At 57.6% G+C, this 22626-nt stretch overlaps 4 protein-coding genes across 6 annotated transcripts in view; 1 reads left to right on the top strand and 3 right to left on the bottom strand.

The window, feature by feature from the left end:
- RECQL5 (RecQ like helicase 5) overlaps positions 1–21135 on the top strand; it is a 35538-nt gene extending 14403 nt beyond the window's left edge. Inside the window, exons 9-20 of the mRNA XM_030297036.1 lie at positions 16522–16740; positions 16994–17093; positions 17230–17266; positions 17389–17447; positions 17528–17601; positions 17975–18068; positions 18354–18488; positions 18807–19342; positions 19494–19584; positions 19810–20034; positions 20258–20327; positions 20420–21135. Of these exons, the coding sequence (XP_030152896.1) occupies positions 16522–16740; positions 16994–17093; positions 17230–17266; positions 17389–17447; positions 17528–17601; positions 17975–18068; positions 18354–18488; positions 18807–19342; positions 19494–19584; positions 19810–20034; positions 20258–20327; positions 20420–20520 (1741 nt within the window). The 3' untranslated portion in view covers positions 20521–21135. The remainder of the gene's footprint in view (positions 1–16521; positions 16741–16993; positions 17094–17229; positions 17267–17388; positions 17448–17527; positions 17602–17974; positions 18069–18353; positions 18489–18806; positions 19343–19493; positions 19585–19809; positions 20035–20257; positions 20328–20419) is intronic.
- Positions 1829–8104, bottom strand: SMIM6 (small integral membrane protein 6). 3 transcript variants are annotated; one of them, XM_030297046.1, is made up of 3 exons: positions 7059–7172; positions 5872–6025; positions 1840–2303 (listed from the first exon to the last, which is right to left on the bottom strand). In XM_030297046.1, the coding sequence occupies exon 3, from the start codon at positions 2295–2297 to the stop codon at positions 2115–2117; it is 183 nt and encodes a 60-aa protein (XP_030152906.1). In that variant the 5' UTR covers positions 2298–2303; positions 5872–6025; positions 7059–7172; the 3' UTR covers positions 1840–2114. The 3 variants fall into 3 exon arrangements, with proteins under 3 accessions (XP_030152904.1, XP_030152903.1, XP_030152906.1); XM_030297044.1 differs by lacking the exons at positions 5872–6025; positions 7059–7172 and adding an exon at positions 8027–8104 and having other exon boundaries at positions 1829–2303; XM_030297043.1 differs by lacking the exons at positions 5872–6025; positions 7059–7172 and adding an exon at positions 2900–3024 and having other exon boundaries at positions 1829–2303.
- SMIM5 (small integral membrane protein 5) lies at positions 7260–14463 on the bottom strand. Its single transcript, XM_030297042.1, has 3 exons — positions 14067–14463; positions 8027–8220; positions 7260–7567 (listed from the first exon to the last, which is right to left on the bottom strand). The coding sequence occupies exons 2-3, from the start codon at positions 8151–8153 to the stop codon at positions 7458–7460; spliced, it is 237 nt and encodes a 78-aa protein (XP_030152902.1). The 5' UTR covers positions 8154–8220; positions 14067–14463; the 3' UTR covers positions 7260–7457.
- A 402-nt stretch (positions 21136–21537) lies between the features above and the next one.
- MYO15B (myosin XVB) overlaps positions 21538–22626 on the bottom strand; it is a 32129-nt gene continuing 31040 nt past the window's right edge. Inside the window, exons 59-62 of the mRNA XM_032595716.1 lie at positions 22290–22423; positions 21980–22113; positions 21725–21865; positions 21538–21605 (exon numbers count right to left, since the gene is read on the bottom strand). Coding sequence (XP_032451607.1) covers positions 21546–21605; positions 21725–21865; positions 21980–22113; positions 22290–22423 — 469 coding nt within the window. The 3' untranslated portion in view covers positions 21538–21545. The remainder of the gene's footprint in view (positions 21606–21724; positions 21866–21979; positions 22114–22289; positions 22424–22626) is intronic.

The raw sequence follows: 22626 nt of genomic DNA, 5'->3' as shown, positions 1-22626 counted from the left end.
GTTCCACTTCTGGAGTGGCTGGTCCCATGGGTGGCTCAGTCATGAATCATGTGACTGGTCCTGTGCCATTAGCATGTGATCACCATTTGCCACTGGACCACTGAGTAGGGGTCACTCTTATCCTGGACCCAAACAGAGCCGCATGGCCCAGCTTATGTCTTGGGGGTGGATAATAAGCTTGAATAGAAGTCAGCTTTTCTGTCGTAATGCCAGCCCACCCACTTGGAATCCATTTCTGTATTTTATCTGTATGTGCTGGTGGTGGAGGAATGAAAAAGCCTGATGGCTGCTCAGTGACAGGCAGGTTGTGGCAGGACAGGTTTTGGACACAAGGGACACCCAGGAAGATTCTGGACAAGCTGGGAGCACTTTGCATGTGTGCAGCCCTTTGGTCAGACCTTGTTGGAAAATCCTGTGAGGTAGATGAGGCAGAAGGGACTGCTTCAGACTTTGAAATGAACAGACCGATACCCAGTGAAGTCACAGTCATAGAGCTCACAGTAGACAGATACCACTAATCCTGGTATTTGATTTTTAGTGACATGCACATTTCATATACAAATCCCATCTTGGTATCTGCAAGACTAGATTCTTGAAGCATGGAGCTGATTAGGTACATAGAACTGGTATCTAACAGATGTTTGGGGCTCTCCTCTGGAAATCAGAAATGTACTTGGCTGGGCCACATGTTTTGATTCCCATCCCCTCCGACTCACCGAAGAGTTGGTGGCTCCCGGACTGAGTCTCTCGTTGGGCCTCTGTGGCACAGCCGTGCCCAGCAGAGGTGGTTGGCCCCCTTGCCCACAGCGATTACTACCAGAGTCCTTCTCAGGCACTAGTACAGGGAGTTGTTAAACTAGGCTCTCTCGGGCTCCTTGAAGAAAGCACTCGTAATGAAAGGGCCGAGTATCCTTGCTAATTGTCAGAGTCCCTTCTGCTGGAAATAACCCTGCTGGGTTCTTTTCGGGGATAAGTTGGAGGCTCTGTAGGGCTGCCTGGAGGGTCAGCTCTGCCGTATCCCTCTGGGCTGCAGTAGCCCACCAGACAGCAGGACAGGTCCTCCTGGGGGCTCTGCCTTTATATCTCCTGTGTCACACTCGGGAGTTGGGGCCCCTTAGTGCCTCAGGGGGTCTGGGCATCAGTGCGCTTCCTGCTGTGTCACGTGCGGCCTCATTTCTCCTACCTTGTTTGCTATGTGTGAGGGTTCCGGATTCCAGGACTTCCCAGGATGGCATAAACAATGCTGGTGTAGCTGAATGTGGAATTGCTCTTTGAGTAAAAAGGAACATTTCATTACTACATAAATGGTGTATCGCCCCTTCACCACATATTCGTTCCTTTTCTAAGAATAGTCCTGGTGTGTGGTTAAAGTTGAAGCAGCTGTTTGCTAAGGGAGGGCACCTGGCAGCAAGGGGCAGGCCAGTATGGTGGCTCTGGCAGAGGCAGGTACATTTCTACAAAAGTGCCGTTGTAGGGTCTGCGGTGCACGGGCAGCTCTGGGACCAACAGAAAAGACACTCAGTATGAATGGGGTCAAGGTGGGGCATCCAGCGGTTTTCCTCTCTTTGCGTGCAGCTAGTTTGTCTGCACTGTGGCCGTGAAGTATATCTGTTCCTTCGTGACCGCGCCCTGTACCTTTTAGTGTTGAAATGAACAGTAATTAGGTTTGAAGCAACTTCCAGCTAAGAGGCCTTTCTGTACCTTGTCTGAGACAGAATAGCTTTGTGTTTAGGCCTCAGTTGAATTGGGCTCTGTCCATCTGGGGGCTGTGGTCTAGGGGAGCCAAAGCCCAGCACCCTTCTGTTCATCCATTTGTTTGCTCGTTTATTCATTCATTCATTTATTCAACCAGCAAATATTGTTTGAAATGGACTGTATGTGAGGCACATCGGATATGGGCATACAATGGTGAGCAGAAACCCATCACCTGCTTTTGTGGTGTTCGGTCCAGTGGGGAAGGCAGGCACTTATCAGATAATATTAGTTAACAAATTAATTAATTACATTAATAAAAGTGTATAATTGCAGACTCTGAAAAGGCTTTGAAGAAAACGTACATGGTGTTTTGAGAGTATCTAACAGGTGGTCCCCTTCTTGGCCTCCAGAAAGTCAGGTCACAAGTCTTCACACTGGTTGATGTTCTCAAGCGGAGGGAGAAAACCAAATACAATGGCAAACACAATGAGAAACAGGATCGTGGTGATGAATAAAATGATCACTACCAGGCCTCCCTGGTCCCAGGGGTTCTGCCAGAACTCATCATTCCAGATGTCCTGCTTTGTCATCAGTTTGTCCATGTGAACCTGGAAAAGAGGGGACAGAGTCCTTGAGTGCAGGGGCTTCTCCCAGAGACTGCCTCTGTATTTTGAACAGCCCTGGTGTGAGCCAGAACTTCACCATCCCTGAGATTTACTCAGCTAGGACCTAAAATGCACCGCTGCAGATCCTTGCTGTTTTCCCTGCCTCAATTGCCAAACATTTGGGGAGAATTTTGAGAGATCGGCATAGGAGTTGAGGGGTGGACTGACTCCAGCTGAGGCCTCGGTAAACTCCCTTGGAGTCAGGTGGAAACAGAACCAGCTAATCTTGAAACAGCTAAAGTCGGCAGGCTGCAGGCCAATAGCCAGTTGGAGGGAGTAATGGCGAGAAGACAGGCGTCACTACCTGATTCTGCTGTTAACACTCCTGTGTCCTAAGAGTGGGCCGATCAGGGTAATCCTTCAGGCCCTGCACTTTGGGGGCCGAGCCACGCCCTGACTCAAAGAAGCAACTCTTGGGAGGAAAAGGTATTGGCATTGTCGAGTGTCCCTGATCAGACCTCATCGCAGTCACCAGAGCGAACAAAGGTGGGCCAGGGCCTGTTGCCTAGCAACTGTGTTTCTCTGCCTTCCATACTTACCTCTTCAGCTGCGTTCTGTTCTTTTGTGATGTCGTTTTGGGGGTTGCTCAGGGTACCTATGTTCTGGCGTCCTCAGAGAAGTCAGGCTTGGGGTAGGGTGGGGAAGGAGACTGGATCCAGCACCTTTGCCTCAAGCCACTGTCCGCCTCACCCGTGGCTGGGTCCTGCCTCTCTCTCCTCTCTGTCCAGCTGCTGACCTGTAGACCGGGAGGCCCCCACCAGAGCGCAGGAAGCCCAGGACTCCGGGAAGCCCTGGGCTGGAGCCGCACGCAGGCTTTTCCCTGCGGTGCTAGGGTGCTGGTGAATGATTAACAAGCCTCCGGCTGGTGCCTCCTGGAGCGAGTTTTTTTGTGGAGGTGTTTACCACCATTAAGGCCCCAGGGTCCTGGAGGCTTAATTTCTCCCTAGTGCCTTTGCTGGCCTCCCAGGCATGACCTCAGCTGCTGCATGGGCAGCTAGAAAGTGGGAATGGGAACCTGGTAGCCACCATTCATTCCATAAAAGATAGGCTTGAAGTGCCTGGTGTGGCCAGGAACTGCGGCAGGTACCGCGTGTCAGTTGTGAACCAAGGGAGGCAGGTCCTGCCTGCCCAGATTTCCGTTCTAGCACACTGGTCCTCAGCCTTGCTCATTAGAATCATCTGGGAGCTTTTCTAAAACCTGTGCCCAGGCCCTCCCTGGTACCACTTCTTTCCGTCTGGGCACGTCAGAGCCCCAGTCTCTGTAAAGCTTGCCAGGCGATTCTAACGTACATCCAGGGTTGGAGGAGACAGATGATAAGGAAGTTCAGTAAAGTCCTTTTTACCTATCATGGTCCTACCTGATGCTTCGAGTTTCCCTCCTTAAAACTTACTGACTCATGCCTTTGACTGCTGAGCGCTCCCAGCCAGCAGGCTGGTCGCTAGCACACCCACGTACTTCCTCCTTCAGTTAAGTTGGATGCTTGTCAGGAGTCAGTAGTTTGTTCCCAAACCTGTTTGTGGCATTTGTACTTGTTATTGATATTACATAATTGCATTTAACATTACATAAAACAAGAAAATGGAGCAACAGTAATAGTTGAAACCCCAGTTTTACAGCTGGGGAACAGGCACAGAGGTTAAGCAACATGCCCAAGGTCATACGGCTAAGAAGTAACTGTGTTGGGATTTAAACCGAGCTGTTCAGCTCCGCTGCAGTCTGTACTCTGAAGCTCTGTGCTGCACCTCAAAGGGAGTGGAGGGAGAGCGTTATTTCTAGAAGCACCTATTTGACCACTTGGAATGACTTTGGAATCACTCAGTATTTCTGTCAAAACAGATGTGGCAAGACAAATGGAAACGTTTTGTAAAAATCCAGGATTTCACACTCCGATTTCTTTGTGGATGTCTTTAAGTTCTTGTTCTGCTTTACAGTAACCACAGTTAGCAAATAGACAATTTAGGAACTCTGGCCGGCAAACCCACACTCAGAGAAAAGACCTTGGCCCTACATCAAAAAGATTGGCCAAGGAATGTGCATGTATATGTTTCTATTTAAAATGAGATGTGTGGGGAATGTATGTGTCATGTACACAGAAGTTGCTTTAGCCAACTCAGTCAATTGCTGGCCCTGATCGGAAGATTCTACGGAAATGAGTATCACAAAGGGAACGATATGGAAAGAGGTGGAGGGCGCTGGAGTATATGTGGCATAGCCTGACCTGGGGGCTGAAGGAAACCCTATAGGAGTGAGGTTTAGGTCAAGATGTGAGGACTACGTGAGAGGTAGGATTAGGACGCAGTGTTTCATGGCAGGCAGCGGGTCCCGAGGAGGGTGAGGAACCTTTAAGAACAAAATTAATTTGTCTTCCGTTTTGTGTGGTCTGGATTTGTGTTACCGGCATGCACATATGTCCTCAAGACTTTTTATTGTAGGTTGCTCTCAAATGTTAATGCTTGAGAAAACAGATTTAGGGGAAGAGTGTTTTATGTGCTCTCTGCCAGTTTTTGCTAATGAGATTCTTGCCCTGGCGGTTCTGTGGTTTCTGATAAGGCAGAATATACAGACGGTAAAATGCACAGATCTCCAGTGCAGACCTTTGGAGGAACTGAGAGACTACTGTGGAGGGGAGGCCTGAAGAGGCTGGGAAACCAGTGTGGCAGTGAGCGCAGGCAGACGTCGAGGGGAGATCGTTGCAGGGCGGCTGGTGGCAGGAATGGAGACCTGTGATAGCCAGATGCTCTCTGGGGCTCAGACAGCCTACTGGCCTCCTGTTCCGTGGCCACCATGGCTATACCTCTCTGTCCTTTCCCACAATGGGAAGATTGCTGCTTCCTCTCCATGCCTCTCTTTCCGAGAAGACCTCTGCTGGGAGGGTGCCAGGCTGCTGTCACTCTGGAACAGATGTGGTTTGTTGAGCCGAATGGGATGGAAACCTGCCCAGGACTGCTGTGGGGAGCCATTAGTGGCAGGGCTCAGCGTGAACCAGTTTGATGCCTACTGGGATCCATCGTATTTGGACTCAGCTGTTAAGCTATTGGTGCCTGGACTGAAAAGGGCAGTGGTTTCCCATCTAGTCCCTCCCGCCTTCCCTGTTTTTCTTCTGGGAGGGAGACCTAGTTGGGCCCCACCCTAGCTCTTACCTCTTGGGCTCCACCCACTCACCGGGAGATGATTTTAGCACACTTTAGGGTGTGGGATCTAGGATTGGTTGATGGAGGATAATGGGATCAGCGCCTTATCTGCACTGCAGGCCCTCGGTGTGGTGAGCAGGGGCTCTGCAGCTGGATGGGCTGTGCTGGGCTGGGCCCAGAGGCTGGCTCTGCCGTATTTAGCTGGTTGAACTTAGGCAAGTTGCATATTGTTGCTAGGGCTCAATTTCCTCATCTCCAAAATGGGGATAATGATGGTATCTATGGCATTGAGGCTGTGGTGATTATACGGAATCACCTGCATGAAAACACTTCAGGTGGTGGGGGAGCACACAGAAGCCCTCAGTAAATTTCCACTCACTTGATCCTCACCACCACCTTCATCATCATCATTATCAACGGTATCATTGTGATTCTGAATCCCCTTCTTGTAGGGTGGTGTGGGGTGGAGGGTACAGCCGGTTCTTGAATTTCTTTTCTTTTGTATGGAAGAACTTCCTCTCTGCTTCTTCAACCTAAACCAAACCCGTCAGACAAGTCAGTGGACACCAGGAAGTGAAACCAGCCAGCCAGTTTCTCTCACCTGCCTGCCAGCTGGAGATGGGGGGAGGGGCAGGGGCAGAGCCTGGCATCTCCCTCTCCGCTCCCTGGTTTTTGGGTAGACGGGGCCGTGCCCCTAGGCAGCCAGAGCACGGGCTGGCAGGGCAAGATGACGGAGGCATGTAAAAACTGCAGACCTCTCTGCGGAAGGAGGGGGAGGTACTACGGGAGCTTTCTGCCTCCCCTACCCTAATTCCTGGGGTCCATGCCCCTCTTGTTTAGAGGAGCAGATAAGGACTAGGATATGCTCCGTGCCGTGCCAAGCGCTCCCTATAGGTCACCTTAGTTTATCCTCATAAGCTCACCCGAGGAGGCAGCTACCGGGATTGGCTGCGACCCACAGGGGAGGAAACGTGGCTCTGGGAGGTCGAGTCACTAACCTATGTTCATGCAGCTGGTGAATGGCAGGGTGAGGATTTGGGGCCAGACAGCCTGGGACACAATGGGGGAAAGGACAGAGGGGTTGGGATGCAGGTTATATATATATGCAGGCAATATATATATATATATGCAGGCAATAGTAGGGGCCTGACTTCTCTTACTCTAGCAGTTTGGAAAGACCCAGGGGCCTGAGCCTGTGGGTGTGGGGTGTTCAGGCTAAAGTAAATGGCAGCCGAAGCTGTTGAGTGGCGTTTCTGAGCCTAGCACCTGGGCAAACGCTGCCCCATCACTGTAGAGGGGGCACCTGTAGCCAGAGTTTGGTAGCAGCCAGTGCTGATGGATTTTCACCCTCTCCTTCCCCTGGTTCCCTCTTGCGTGGCATTCCTGCCTGTGTTTTTCCAGCGTTCGTGGGCACGGGGAGAATAGAGGCCTGGCAAGGACAGTCACTGGCCACACCCCTGGAATTCTGGCACCTTGCCCTTCAGAAGCACAGAGCCCAGGCCAGGGAGTCTGGCGCCGCAGAAACACAACCAGAAAGCTTTTACTGAGATAGAAACGGGCAAATACCGGAATAGAATACTGACGTGCTCCCCTCCGGTGGGAAGCTTGGGGTCCAGCAGCTGTTGCACAGAGCCCCTCTGGTTGGCCTGCTCCTCTGGGCTGGCTCCCCACCGCTGCAGGCTGTTCTCCTTCCAGGTATGGGGCCCCCACTTCTGTGTTTTGTTAGAAAGTGCGAGTTGGGAAAGAATCCCCAGTTTTTGTTTCCTCAGGTTTTAAACAGGTGACTCCTCCTTGGCACCCAGTATTCACTGGCAGGTGAGAGTTTGGTGGCCGTACCAGCCCTTGTTTCCTTGATAAGGCTGCAGGTGTCGGGTTCCCGGGCAGGGCCAGGGCTGGGGCCAGGCTGGTACGTGGGATCATGGCTCGGCAGCTTCCTCTCCAGCTTCTCCTCCTCGTCTCTGTCCCTCACGATGGGCTCATGGGCCGCACTTGGACCTTCCTGCCTCTGCGCTCAGGGCAGCAGCAGTCCCTGCAGCAGCAGCAGCAGGCGATCAGCAGCAGCACCAGCACGGTGGCTGGGGGGTTAGGAGAGAGAAGCAGAGAGCACGGGAAGCTCAGGCAGGGAAGACAAAGAACATACGCCTTACTTCTAAACAAAGCCCTCCAGAGGTGTGTGGGAAGGGCCTTTAGCCAGAGATCTGGCTTCGTCAGAAATACTTGAGAGTCTGGCAAGAGGTGTCGACTGTCCCCGTGCCAGCCACTAGGCACTGACCTCCCTGTCATGCCGCCTCTGCTGCCCTGAGCTTCTCTCCCTTCACCCCTGGTTGGGATTTGGGGTTGCCTCTGCACCCCATCAGCAAATTGTCAAGGATTCGGGAAATCCTCTGGCTCCCCCCCAGGGACATCTGCCTCTCCTCTGTCTGGGGGACACCCGGCCACCTCGGCCAGCGCTCTGGCCAGCACTGTGGTCTCACCTTTCCCGGATGCCAGGAAGAACCAGCGGCGCTGGGGAGAACGTGAGAGCCTCAGCTTACCTGTGAAAAGGAGGATGACCGAGAAGGCCGCGATCTCCACAGGCTCGGCCTGGGGCAGCTTCTGCAGCTTGAGCAGCAGCTTCTCGCCCATGGAGCGCATCTCCTGCACAAAGTTGGCGGCTGCCATGGTGCATCGGGCTCCTGCCGGGCTCCTGCCAGGCCTCACCGGGACGGGGCTGGGAGTCCCCACCCACCTGCAGCCAGTGGAACGAGTTAGTCGGGTCTCACCCCTGTACCCCTGGTGGCTCATGACTGGGGAGGGAGCCATCAGGGCCCTCCACCCAGTGGCGGCCCTCAGCCCCCACCCACCTGGCACCACCCGGACTGAGGGAGGCTGGTGATGGCAGGGAGCCTGAGGCCCTGCCGCCGGAGGCTGCGTGGCACTGCCAGACACAGGAGAGGCCTGCCAGCTGGCCACGGTTGGCCAAGGTTTCCGACCTCGAGGTGGGGTGGCTTCACTGTCCTACTCCTGGGTTTGCTGAGCGCCTTGGGCTGGCACGGCTCCCCTGGTGACTCCTGGGTCCTTCAGGACTTTGGTGCCTCCCCTGGGTTCCCAGTGGGGAGACCGGGCTTTAGGATTCCAGCCTGGTGCTCTTGCCTTTCATCATATGTGGGGCAGAAGGAGTCAGGCTTTTCCTCGAGTGGGCACATGGGGCTCCTGGCAGGGGTCAGCTGGGTGAGAACTAACTGGGGGAGGTGGTCTGAGCCCCTCCAGGGCCCTCCACTTCTCCCACCAGCTCAGTTTCTTTACTCATATGGTATTCTTTGAAGAGGCAGAGATGATGCTGTGTACCCTGCAGTTTTTCCCCAAGGAGGCCTCTCGGGACGGGATCACACATCCCATGGCTGGTTTACCAGGCCCTCCTCTGCTGGCTCAGACCTGCTCCTCTGGCCTGACCAGGAGAGTCCCTTGTGTCCCCACCCTCACCCCAGGTATGTAGCAACTCAGCCTTCCAGGTGATGACTGAGAGCCTCTTCCTGTCTAAGGGTGCCCAATAGGCTGACGGTGAAGGTCCAGGCTGAGTCTGTGAGTTGGGCCAGCTGTACATCAGGAGTTTCTTTCCCCTTCTGCCTCCCCTGTGGGCATGAGGGAGCCAGTGCCTCTTCAGGGATGGACCAGGGACAGCCTGGTGCCAACCCAGCCTGAACTTGTTCACCAAGGCAGCTCTAATCCAAGGGAGCGTAACAGGTGGCCGAGGTCTTGTGCCAGACCTCAGGATCTAATTACTGCCGCCTTGTCCTGGGCCTTAGCCAGGCAGGTTCTTCCGAGATGACTGCAGTTTTGGAAGCTGGTCACTCCTGGTACTATCGCCACAGTATAGCTGTCTTAGAACTGCTTTGAAGGTCATCTGCTTGAACCCCCTACCCTGTACCTGGCTCTCTGCACTCCCTCTGGTGTGCAGCCTTTGCTTGAGCCCCCTCCGGGTGAGATGGGGAGCCCCATCTGCTACGGCAGCTTGCCCTGTTCCTCCTCGGAGCAGTGCTGATCGTTGGAAGGTGGAACCCCCTCCTGACCTCGTTGGTCCTGCCTGTGGTCACACAGGATGCTTCTAGCCCACCTTCTGCCTCATAGTCCTTCCGGACCTGGATGGCAGCTGGCATGTGCCTCCTATGTCTCCTCTTCCACAAGGTCGCCTGCACCCCGTGGAACATTGGATCATCCTGGATTTGAATGCCTGCCCCTTTCTGCTTTCATGACGTGGACGCGTCACTTTGTCTCTTTGAGTCTGTTTCTTTTCCTCATCTTACATAAGATGAGATAGCCATCCTTCAAGGCCGTTGGGAGGATTGACACCCGGAAGCACAGCGGCAGGAAGCACAGATCCTGGCACACGTTTGTGCCCAGCAGGTGGGCTTCCCCTCTTGCGGTGTGTGTCTGTGGAGAGGGGGGGTCTGGCCACCACAGGAAGCCTTTGGGGACAGTCACACCCCCACCCTGTACACTGTCAAAGACCCTCCCCAAACACCTTGGGGAGTTTCGTCTGTGTCTTTCATTCCCAGGATATTTGTGGTGTGTAAGGTAAAGGAAGGTGGGGGGGCGGGAGGGGGCAAGCTGGAGATGGGAGCTGTATTTTAAGCAGTGTTGGGGGTAGCCGGCAGATGATGGGTCCATGGAGGATTAGAGGGCTTCCTGTCAGAAGTGGGAGTCTCCTGGTAGAGCCTTCTATCTTCTCTTATGCCCCATCCCGGGGTTAGCGCATTTCTGTAAAGGCGATCAAGATCCCAGTTTTCAAGTATACAAAGAGGCAAGAGATCCTAGAATCCCATGCGTCATTCATTCCTGCCTCCCTTTACATATGGGAAACAGTGATTCCTCTGAGGTGGCACAGCAGGATGGGGGCCTAGCCAGGCTCCCCCTACTTCCCCATGCTGTCTCTTGATGGAGACCTGTCTCAGGCAGCCTGCTCTGTGGCTCGCAAGGTCAAGTCAGCCCACGGAGCAGCTTTCTGAGGACACTGCCCTCGCGGTGGGCCCAGTGCAGGGACGAGGGCCCCGGAACTCTTTGAGCACAGGTGTGCTCTGCACGATCAGCCCCATTCCACGCTCAGGAGTCTGGGGCACTGTTTTTATTCAGGCACATCACTCACGAGGCCAGGGCCACACCTGTTCTTTGGGAACCACATGTGACTTGTTGCCAAAGGGACAGATGGCACGTGTCTGTCTCAGGTTCACCAAACTCCTTCCCGAGCATGGTGCCCCTCTTCTCTGGTCACACTGAACAGCGCCCCCCTTCTTTGACCGACGAAGCTGGCTTGCACAAGGAGGGCAGTCCCCTCTCGTTCTGGAGCCTCTCTGCTCATCCACTTCCCGTTTCCAGGAGAATATTCCTCCGCATTCCTGGAGGAGGGAACAGAAGTGCCAGCCAAGGCCCTGGGGGAGAGTCTGCACAGGGCTCAGGAGTTGGGCTCCTCTTCTCCTCCCCGTCTACACTTGGTCTGGCTTTTTCAGCCTGTTTGGCCCCGTGCCTGCATTGCCTAATGTAGCAGCAGAGACTCCTTGAAAGAGGAAGCGGGCGGAGGCCAGCGGGCAGCGGGAGCTTTGTCACTTGTGCTTCCACATCCAAAGCCCCGGGGAGGGGTTATAGAGGGGAGGCCTCCGCTTGTGAGCGAGAAGTGGTGTGGGGACCCTGTCGGTCTGAGGGGTGTGATCTCCAGAGCAGGGGGGAGGCAGGTGGAGCCGAGGTTGCTCTGCTGTACGGGAAAGGTGGCCTTTGTCGATCAGAAGCTTCGGCTCTGAAGTCGGCCATCCTCCGGGTGTTGTGTAGTGGGGATGCTGCAGTCATACCCAGGGGCCCAGGCCCCGCTCCGGGAGGAGTGCCCGTCCACACAGAGGCAGGCCGTATGGCTGCGGACAGATGGCATCATGCTTCTGCGCCCAGGGCGCCTCTGGTGAGCTGAATTGGCAAGCTGTACCAGCCCTGGGGTCTCACCCAGGGCTGCCCACTGCTTCCGTCCGTCTGTGAACTGGAATGGAGCCACTGGGCACTGATGTTCTGCCCCAAAGGCTGAAGGGGAACGCCCTTTGTTTTCCAGTTGATGTTTTGCCATTTCCAGCTTGGGCTTGAGCAGAAGAAGCCTTAGTGGGGACCGTGGGAGCTGGAGGGGCCTTGTGCTCCTAAGAGGGAGGAGGCACATTCCAGCAGGTCCCAGGCGCTCTTCCCAGTGGGCTATTTAAAGCGAGGCCCAGGGGGTGCCTGACGCCTGGTGCCCAATATAACCAGCAGTCGTCAGGTGACCCTGCAGCATGTTCCTTGGCCATTGCCCTGTAGGGAGTAAGTGTTCCCAGCTGTGGTCTGGGGAAAGCGGGTGCTCTGAGGCTGGCTGCCTCTTATCTCTTTTACTTTCCCAGGTTTGGAGGGAGGAAGGCAGGGAAGCCCAGAGGGGTACTGATAATTGTACGTATCAGTACGTATATACTGATATTGTATATATCTTTCTGGTCTGTCTCGCTCTGCCAGACTCCTTCCAAAACTGTACTTCCTGCCTGTGAATCAGGGAAATCCTAGTCCCTGCCGGCCCTGTGCTCTGGAGTACTTTGGTCAGAGGCAGCCAAGCAAGTGACTTCCCACGGCCCCGGGAAGAGAGAGCAACCTTGGCTGCCTGCGTGGCCCTTCCTGGAGCCTGTGAAGGGTGCTCTGTGGCTGGAATGGCAGCCAGTGGAGGAGGGAAAGTGAGCCAGGCAGAGATGAAGGCTGGAGGGGCTGGAGGGACCAGAAGACATTCCTTTGTGTGGCATCTCCTGCCACAGGGAGCCTTGTGACAGGGCACGCGGGTGACCTGCAGGCCGGACAACTGCCATTTGGTACTGAAGCTTCCCTGTTTCCTCCTTGCAAAACTGATACTTCAACTCCAGAGGCCCCTTGTGGAAGAGAACAGGCGGCAGGCGGGTGTGTTTGTGACTGATAAGTGGTGTATCGATGGCTCAGGGCCCCAAGGGTTTCTTGCTCTGCCCCTGTCATTTTGTCATGGAAAGTTGTAGCCACCCTTGCTCCACAGGGCATTGTCTTGTTTGAGAAACAGCTGTCACGAGGCAAACTGACGGTTGTGGCAGATTTTCGGCGTCTGGGGGCCTGACCAGCAAGGCAGAGGTGTCCACTGTGCACTGACCGCATCAGGCCTTCAGACGATGCCCTTTCCTGCCTTGGCTCCAAGTTGCTGTGGGAAGTAGCTGCTTGAACCCAGAGCAGTCCTGCTTTCCAGGACCGGAGGAGGCACCTCCGGCTGCTAGCGATGGTTCCCGTAGCCCCAGAAGCTAGGTATCACCCTCCCGTTCCAGCTCAGGGCCTGGGTTCTGGGGACCCCATCCACGTATGTCCTGTGGCCGCAGGGACTCTGATCCCCGCCCGCACGCCTGCCTGGGCCGTCTTACAGATCAGAGCCAGCAGGGGTAGCCCTGGGCTCACCACTGTGCCCGTCCCTCACCCAGTCCTGTCTGCTGCCTCCAACACAGGCCAGCGCCTGTCCCCTCTCTGCCTTGCATGGCCGTCTTTGCAGGGCATTAGCCTCTCCAGCCACCGACTCAGGCCAAATCTCACAGACTCTGCTGAGCCAAGAACACTTGGACTGATTCTTGGTTTCCACTTTTCCCTGGATTGTTGTTTTTCTTTCCTAGTAGATACTAGTTTGTTTGCTTTGGGGGAAACATCTGGGGGGCGGGGAAGGGAGACTTTAGCCCTAGTGTGAGGACAAGAAGGCAGGAGGAGCAGGCAGCCTCCGTTCATGGGGCCCTGCCCAAGGGGGCTGCTCCCGGGGCTGCTGGAGAGCCATGCTGGGGTCAGCATTCCAATGGCGTGTCACAGGGCCACATACCGGGTGCGTCCTTCACTGGCCTCAGTTTCACCATCGCCTCCTCCCACACCCCACCTTGGGTTCAGGGTCAGGCCCTCATGCTTCTGGCACAGCATTTGGAGAGACCTGGGGGGTCGTGGGATTCTAAATGGACCCAGGGAGGAGCACCCAGGCTTGGCTCTGAGCTAGGAACACCTGGCAATGAGCGGGCCAAGCCCCTCTCAAGGGGTGGCAGCTGCCACTCTGATGCAGGACACAGATGGGCAGAGCTGCTGTGGGTCCTGCCACATCCTGAGGGGCACGAAGTGGTGGGGCAGACCCTGCCCTGAGCCTCCTCCGCTGGGAGAAAGCAGGGACAGAGGGCTCTGCCTTGATCCTGGGAAAAAGGGAGGCCCAGAGAGCAGACAGCCCTTCTCTCCCAGGCCAGGACAGCCAAATCCCTGTTTAAGCCCCCTGAATAGAAAAAGCTTAAACTAACTTGCAGAGTAAGCAGGCACTCGGGGCCCCTCTGCCTGCTCAGCAAGCAGGGAGGAAAGCACTCTGAGCAGAGAGCTGCAGCCTCAGCCTGTGTCCCTCCAGTGCTGGGTCCCCACAAAAGAAGGGAGAGCCCAGATTGAAACGGGGCTGTCTGGAGACTGACCGAGTGCACCCCCACGAGCCCCTGTGATCGTGCTAGATTGTGGCTCTCCACCCTTGGGGCAGGGGGCCCTGGCTGGCCCCCTCGCCCAAAATCTGTGGCCGGCACCACTCACCTGGGAGCTCAGGTGTTGGGTTGAGGGGCAACCGCGGATGCTGGGGAGCCCGGCAGCCTCCCTTGCCTGGCTTCGCCCGGCCACCACCTCTTCCTTCCTTCTCGGATGCCTCTTTCCTGACCCGCTGCTGGGCGCCTTCCTCAGAGGAGTGGAGCTCCTGGCTGCTGACAGCCAGCTGCTGTCTCGGCCTCAGCTTTTTTGTTGTTGGTCGTCCTGGAGATCCAAGTGTCAAATTACAAGGGGCGGCCACTGAAGCAGGGGAGCCAGTGCCACCGCTGCCCCTGCCCAGCCGAGTGAATCCCTGCTGGGACCTCCGAGGGTGGCTTCAGACTCCTCTGTGGCTGCCCTGCCCCTGGGAGGTCTGCAAGGGCGAACCCGTCTCTTCTGTGCCTCCTCTTCCTCTCCTCTCCCTCCTGGCGGGTGTGTGCTAAGCCGTCGTGGGCTGGGCCTGGGCGGAGAGCTGATAAAAGAGGTCGGCTCTCTTTTTCCCTGGCAAAGATGCCCTCTGGGAGGCTCCACCTGAGCCGTGGAGTGAGGAGGGAGGGACGCCCCACAGCGCTCAAGTTCTTTGGCTCCCTCCCTACCCTCAGGAGGGGTTTGAGCCCATCCGCCTGACCAGCCAACCTGTCTCTCTCGAGACTCCCTGGCTGGTCCTGCCCTCTGGCCCCTCCTAGGAAGTAAATAGTTGGGGGAGCTGCCGGACCACCCACGAGGCCAGACCCTTGGGGAGGAAGTTAGGGGTGACTTGAGACTGGCCTGCTTGCCGGGGGAAGTGTCTGGTGCTCCACCACCCCAGGAGGGAGGACACTGCCGATGTCCTTCTTTCCAAAGAGTGCTGGGGCTGTCTCTTCATTCCTGGCCCTGGCCGTCAGGGACCGGCTCCAGAGCTCAGTGGCTGGCAGGGCCCTTTGACATTTGGTTGGTTGTGCCACCCCAGCAGACCAGGCTGTGCCCGGAGCAGGACAGGAGCAGGACAGGAGCTGACCCCAGCCCGCATCTGTGAGCTCTCAATGGAGCCCTTTGAGTGTGAGCACAAAACCCCAGTGAGTCTGGGCTTGAGGGAGGGTGGGGGGGGGGGGGAAGGAAGCCAACCGTATAGCCACACCACTTGGGTGCCGGAGCCTCCCAGAGGCTGGACAGGCGGCCACTGTGCAGATGCACAGACTAGCAGTGGAAGGAGTCGCATGTTGGTTTTAGGAGTGGCAGGAACAGTGCCCCCTGGTGGCTGCCTGGGCCTCCTTGCCATCTGCTGCCTTCAAAGCTGCCTTCTCTAAACAAGGCAGCCAGACCCCACTTCCTAGGATCTGTGTAACATCAGCTCTCATTCCTGTTGCCTGTCCCTTAGGGTCTCAGCTCCTCAAAGTGTTTCTTGCGGTGCTCACATCGAGAGGCATTCTGGCCGGAGGGTGACACCACCTATTCTTATCCTCGGGACATGGCGCCTGGACAGCCCTGCCTCTGCTGCCCAATCTCTCGTGCTCTCCCACCTCCTGCTACATTCCTGTGGCAAGACTGGCCCTTTGCAAGGGCCGTGATTAGATCTGCACCCTACCCCCCACCCTGGGGGCCTCTGCACCTGTCTCAAGGACCAACTGTGCCCCCCTCCTGGGAGTCAGAGACAGCTGGAGTCTGGTACCCCAGCAGCGGGGCCGTGGCAGTGGAGTTGAGGCGCCAGGCGATGTGACGAGACTCCTGCCAAGGCTGGTCTCCCATTGCCCTCAGCAGCGACCAGCATACGCTGGCAGCTCTCAGTGCTGCTGGTTCCAGCTCTTGGGCGGTCCCCCGGCCCAAGACTGCGTACGCACGCACAGTCTTCTTGGGGACAAGGAAGAGGCCGTCAAGAGATGGCAGAGCCGAGTGCTGAGGCTGGGGTAGGGCTACCTCGTGCTGGTCCCTCCCTCCCCCACCTCCGGGCAAGGGTGAAGGTGCTAAAAAGAACCCTTGTTGTGTGTGCCAGGCACCACGCCCCACGCCCCGGCCATGGAGCCGGCGCTCCTGCGCGTCTCACAGCCAAGGACGTGTAGGCTTTGGGAAGTCAAATGCTTTCCCTAAGGAGGCAGCCTCAGCAGCAGAGTCAGCATCTGTACCCAGAGCTGGAGCTATTCCCGGGGCACCCCACTGCCAGAGGACAGAGGACAGAGCACAGAGCGGGAGGCCGGGACCGAGGGGAGGAAGCCATAGAGAAGCAGGACGGAGTGGGGGTCCCACCCTGTCTTCTCCGGATTCCCCCATATGTTATACGACCTTGGGAACACTTCACCTCATTGTCCTCATCCGTAAAATGGGCAACTAAATGGTGCCTTGCTTGTCAGGCTCGCACAAGAGGAGGCGTACGAGATGCTGAGTGTGGTGCCCAGCACGTAGCGCTCCTCAGACAGAGTTTAGGGAGCGGGCGAGTGAACACTGGCCTGTCTGGGTCCCTCACCCCTTGCCTCTGTTGTGCTGCCTCTGTCAGGTGCCGCCATGCTGCCATCGCCAAGTACTTTGGGGATGCGCCTCCTGCCTGCACCAAGGGCTGTGACCACTGCCGGAACCCTGTGGCCCTGCGGAAGCAGCTGGAAGCCTTGGAGCACAGAAGCAGCTGGAGCAAGACTTGCATCGGGCCTTCCCAGGGGAATGGCTTTGACCCTGAGCTGTATGAGGGAGGCCGCCGGGGCTATGGGGGCTTCAGCAGGTGAGGGGCCGTGGAGTCAGGGGCCCCCAACCCACTGCAGATAGGCTGGCATTCTCCTCCTCGTGCCAAGGCCAGACCAGAGGCGCCCCAATGTCGTAGTTCACCCCTTGCCCCTGGGGGCCGTGGTGGAGCCAGGAGCTTGATGCTGCTGCTGGAGGCCAGGCTCTCGGAGACAACCAGTGCCCCGCTAGAGAGGCATGACAGGAGGGCAGAGCCCAGGCCCAGGGCTGCTCACGCCTAGTCTGTCCCCTAGGTATGACGAAGGGTCTGGAGGCAGTGGGGACGAGGGCAGAGACGAGGCCCACAAGCGGGAATGGAATCTCTTCTACCAAAGACAGATGAGCCTACGCAAGGTGAAGGGGATGGGGGCCTGATGGGGTCTCCAGTGGCCCCCCGTTCACACTCTTTCGGCCCCTACCCTGGTGCTGGATGGGGGGCCATCCTGCAGCCAAGCAAGATGCCTCATAGGCCCTTCATGTCACCTTCCAGGGCAAAGACCCCAAGATAGAAGACTTCGTACCTCCAGGTCAGTACCGAAGTGTCCTCAGGGACTTTGGGGCTGTTCCCAGGGTGTAGATGCCTCACGGTGGGCTGGGGACTCCACAAAGCAGAAAGTAGAGTGCAGTGACCCACCCCTCTTCCCCACAGATGAGGACTGTCCCCTGAAAGAGGCTTCCAGCAAGAAGATCCCCAGGCTCACTGTGAAGGTAAGAGGTGGGCAACTCTGTCCCCCAGACTCCTCCCCCAATCTTAAGGCTTGAGTGACAAAATTCCTTCCCCTGTGTAGGCCCGTGAGCACTGCCTGGGGCTTCTGGAAGAGGCTCTGAGCAGTAATCGCCAGGTCACAGGGACCGCCGATGGGTGAGTGTCTCAGGTCACGGAGGCCTAGGAGGCTTCTCCGAGCCCTTGTTCCTTTGCAGACCACAAGAGCCCCCAGCCCTCCTGGCTTACTTGGGTACCCCCTCCCCGGATCGTGACGCATCCTGCTCCCAGTGGCAGCAGGTCTCACCGCCCCACCAGGGGGCAGGCTTAGCTAGGACTAAGGGGCTGCTAGCGCCTGCTGAAGGGCAGTAAGCCACAGGGTGCCCAGAGTCCGGGTTGGAATCCCTGTGCCCAAGGCCAGTCCCACCAGGCCGTGAAGCCATCTCCAGGGTCCCCAGATGGAATCCAGCAGGAGCTCAACAGAGAGAGGGCTCAGGCCCCCCTGACGCCTTATGCTTATTCTTACCCTCAGACCCGATCTCCAGCCCAGGGCTGTGGAGCTGGAATATGAGATGTTCCGAAATGCCAAGGTGGCCAACCTGTACAAGGCCAGCGTGCTAAAGAAGGTGGGCCCAGGCAGGGTATGCTTATGGGCTAGGGTGGGAGAGGCAGCCCCTCTACCTTCCCAGGCTGTCTGCCTGCCCCCTGCAAGGCAGCCACATACACAGGGGAGCCTGACCTCCCGTCTTTGCCAGCTGAAGATGTTTCTAGCCAACCCCTTGAGGACTAGAACTTGTCCAGTGTCCAGTGACCTTCAGCCACAGGCCCCAGAATCCCACCTGTGGAAAGCCTGGGTTGGGGCTTTCAGGAGCTAGTGGGTGCCACGGCATCCCAACCTGTCCATGACTCAGGTGGCCGAGATCCACAGAGCCTCCAAGGAGGGGCAGCTCTATGACGTGGGAGGCGACACCAGAAGTCACAATGCCCAGGCCCAGCCCCCAGAGCCCACCGAGTATGACATCCGGCCGGCCTCCCAAGTGTACTCGGTGAGTGGTGTCCTGGCATCCACCCCAAACCTGGGTCTGGGAAAGGCATCACTTCCCCTTGTCCTCAGCCACAGTATGGCCACTGGCCCTCTCTGGGCGCCGTAGCCCCGGCCCTAGGCACCCTGGGGCAGGCCCTCCAGCCTCCCTGCCCTCCCAGCTGTACCTCTGCAGCCCCCACAGATCTTCTCTCATCAGCCTGACCCCCTAGCAGTGTCCTGCCTGGTTTCTCCCTCCTCCGCTCCCAAGAGCCATTCCAGACTAGCCCGTGAGTGTCCTCGAGGACCTGGTGGTCAGAACCCTCTCTCCTCTTCTTCACAGCTGAAACCCAAGCGAGTGGGAGCTGGTTTTCCCAAAGGCTCCTGCCCATTCCAGACGGCCACTGAGCTGATGGAGAAGACGCGGGCTGAGAAGCAAGCCCCCCAGCCTGTGCTGGGAGGTGAGCGGGAGCTCCCCAGCCAGCCCCGCGGCCTCCAGAGTGAGGACTGCAGTGAGTGCCTCCCGAGGCCCAGAGGAGAGGCCCCTGGAAGCAGTGCTCATTGTGGGGGGTCCTCCCCTGAGAGGAAGGCGACAAGTCCCTCTAAGGGCGGTCCCCTTGCCAAGGCCCGGGCCAGCAAGAAGCAACAGCTCCTAGCCGCAGCAGCCCTCAAAGATTCTCAGAACATCGTCCGCTTCTGCCAAAGGGCCAAGAGCCCGTCTCCCCTCACCTCAGCACCAGGGACAGGAGGTGCCAGCCTTTCCCGTGAGGGAATGCGGGGACCCCCAGCAGTCCCAGAGAAGTGTGCAGGGGAGGATGGAGCCCTGGGGTGTTTGGCTGCATCCCCCCAGACCAAGGAGTGCACCAGTGAGAGGTCAAGGTAAGGGCTCTGATAGTTCTGAAATTCTTTGGAATCTCTTTTGCTAACTGGATCTCTGAAGCCCTGGCCAGGGTGTGCTCTGCTGGGCCAGCTGAGCTGAGGGTGCAGCTGGTGCCTGGAGCCCTTGACGCCTGCTCTCCTCCCTGGCCAGGTCCTGCCCACCCAGAAACCAGGGGTCCCCTGAAGGCCAGCCCACCCCCACAAAGGAGACACACACGGGCAAGCGGCCCAGAACCCAGCAGGTACTGACAGGGATGAGGCCACAGGGGAGGAGGCCTATAGACCAGGCTGGTGTCTGCTCTGTTCTCCCGATTAGGGATTTGGGGAAAATTCCCTCTTTTTACATCCCAGAGTTAGATGGGCTGGGCTGGAGGGAGCCAGCAGATGCTGAGGCCCAGTTTTCCAGAAGGAGGGGAGGGGCCGTGACAGGGAGCCCGAGAGTGATGCTCCATTTGGGTCCTGCACAGGAGAGCCTAGAGAACCAGGCTCAGAAGAGGCCTTGCCTCTCAGCCAACGCCTCCATCTTAGCTGAAGCTGAAGACAGCATCTCAGCCAGCGATCAGAACACCTTGAACCCTACAGCCCAAGGCTCCTGTCCTCTCCCAGTCCCTGGCATCTCCCTCAAAGAGGCTGCAAATGTTGTGGTCAAATGCTTGACCCCTTTCTACAAGGAGGGCAAGTTTGCATCCAAGGTAGGGTAGGTGGGTGGATTCTGCCCTCTCCTGGGCCTGGGATACCTGGGCGCAGGACAGGTCCTACCTGTAGCCAGGACAAAGCGGGGCGGAAGCAGGCTAGGTCCTAAGGCCAGCTGCCTGCTTCCCTGGGTCCGCCTTGCCCTTGGGTCATGGCTATGGGCCACTGGTGGGGGCAGGGCAGGGGTCTGCACCCTTTGCTCCTGTCACCTTCCGCCTCCAGGAATTGTTTAAAGCCTTCGCCCGCCACCTCTCGCACTCGCTGACTCAGAAGACTCCTCCCGGAAAGAGCGGTGAGTGCCTGCATCACCAGGCCAGGGAGCATTTGCGGGGCTCGGTGGTGGGGAGGGGACTGGCCCTCATGTTCCTCTTCTCAAATCTGTAGTAAAGGAAGAGGCCCAGCATTTCATCAAGCAGTTTTTCCATGGCCGGGCCCGGTGCGAGAGTGAAGCTGATTGGCACGGCCTGTGTGACCCACAGAGATGACCGGCTGCTGCCCACTAGGGCCAGAGTGCTCCTCCGGCCTCAACCGGGGGCCAACCTGGGCCTCGCTCAGGAATGGGAAGGTGGAAAGCCCGCAGCCATCAGGAGCATCCTCTTTGCTCAGGGTCCCTCCCCCCTCCAACCATGCTTGCTTTGGAGATGGCCCCAGATGCCTCCTAAATCAAGGTCGGAGGCCAGAGGCCAGCCACCTTTCTGCTTGCAAAATCTGAGGTCTTCTTCCTCCTAGCCTCCCTTCCTCTCTTGGCTGGGTTTTCTGAGCCAGATCCCCAGGTTAGGAGGTAGTGGGGCGGTGTCGCTGCTGCCAGGGGAACAGGAGGAAGGCGTGGTCCCTCCACCTCTTGTTCTTAACAGGTTGTAAGCCAGGGTGAAGCCCACCCGTCTGAGGTGTTGGCCCCTTCAGGTCCTGGGCCACTCCCCCCTTCCCTTGCGAGGCCAGCTTCCAGGCTGGCCCTGGGTGCAGAGCTCAGGAGAAGGGCAGCCTCCGCGCCCTGCGCTCTGCTCAGTTCCTGGTCAGGAAGGCCGGGCCGGACTGAGACGTACCTGAGAAATAAAAGTCCTGTTGGTTTTGACACCCCTCCCCCGCCAAACACAAACACAGCCTTTTTCTCTTGGGAGTTTTATTTCCTCAGCATTTGCTTCTCCCAGGCCTGGGATCGTTCTGGTGTTGAGCCAGGGCCTGGCGCCATACGGGCATCTCCCCCAGGGTAGGCAGCATCAGCTGCCCAAGCGAGTTCCTGCAGCCCCCACTCCGGGAACCCCCAGGGGGGAGTCTTGCTACTCTCTTTCCCAGTTGATGTCACCGTAGTAGCTCCTGCCTCATGGCCGCCACGTGGGCCAGGAGCTCCGTGCTGTGGGAGGTTCCAGAACAGCCAGGGGTGGGGGAGTGGAGTCCAAACCAAAATGGCCTGATGGCACCCAAGGGAGACCCTCCCAGTCAGACTTGGATGTGGGAGGGGCCCCTTCCTCGTCTCCTCCCCTCTCCCCCTCTTCTTGGGTGAGGCCAGCCGTTAGTTGGAAGCAGTGCCGCTGTCCTTCAGGAAGGCGATGGTGTGCTTCAGCTCCTGGGCCTGCCGGGGCACAGGCACATGAGGACACGGCTCCCCGCTCTGCACCCCCACCCCACGCCAGGCCTGGGTCACGCGTGTGCTGCCTTCCCAGGATGTCATCGGAGGCCCTGGCCGCTCACCTTCACCAGCTCAAACCAGATGGTCTGGGGGTTGTCGGCAGAGCCGTAGTTGAGTTCCAGGCCAGGGGGCCCATCGCTCTCCAGGGGGCTCAGCAGGTGGAGTCTCTGCAGGTCCTTCAGGGCGACGGAGCAGTACAGTTTCTGGGGGCAGTAGAGACAGCAGAGCTTGGACCCTCTCAGGGGAGGGGTCACCGTGGATGGTGGGAGAGTGGCGCAAGGTGCTCAGGCCAGCATCGGGGCGGGAGCCTGGCCCACCTGGGAGCTGGGGTCCATGAGGATGAGGTGCTGGCGGTTGAGTCCCAGGAGGCTGGGTCCGGGCAGGGCCAGCTGACTGACCCGCAACACCACATAGACGGTGTAGCCAAAGAGGGGCAGCTGGCTCACAGCCTCTGGGAAGGGAGGGGCCGGGAGAGCAGTTCTGGTCACTGTGGCCCTGGGACCTGCCCGACGGCCTCCAGGTTGGATGAGCGAGGCAGGGCAGGTAGAGAAGCTGCCCTGCACCTTCACCCCTTCCCTTCACGGTCTCCTGCTCCGGCCCTCGCAACCCCCAGGGCCCCAGACCCACCAATGAAGCTGATCTGTGCTTCTTGGGAGCTGCATGCTTGCATCCACCTCAACTCCTGTTCCACCAGGTTCTTTATGGTTGACGTGCTCACCAACCGTTGCAGCGGCTTTGGCAAGTAAGCCAACAGGTCTTGCCTACGACACAGACTGGTCAGTCGAGGCTGGGTATACAGCAGGTGCTAAATAAGCGAGCAAGGCTACTACAGGCAGGTGAGGCTGGGAATCCGGTCTTAACGAATGACGTCTGGGCCCTGCCCTTGAGGAGCTTGGGATGGGGAAGTCAGGTGTACACAGCCTCCACTACTCCAGGCCCATCACACTGAGGCCAGGAAGGTGCA

The sequence above is a fragment of the Lynx canadensis genome, chromosome E1, assembly GCF_007474595.2.
Source record: "Lynx canadensis isolate LIC74 chromosome E1, mLynCan4.pri.v2, whole genome shotgun sequence".
Classification (NCBI taxonomy): domain Eukaryota; kingdom Metazoa; phylum Chordata; class Mammalia; order Carnivora; family Felidae; genus Lynx; species Lynx canadensis.
Note: the sequence above shows the minus strand (reverse complement) of the source record. Positions and strands in the feature narration are given on the sequence as shown.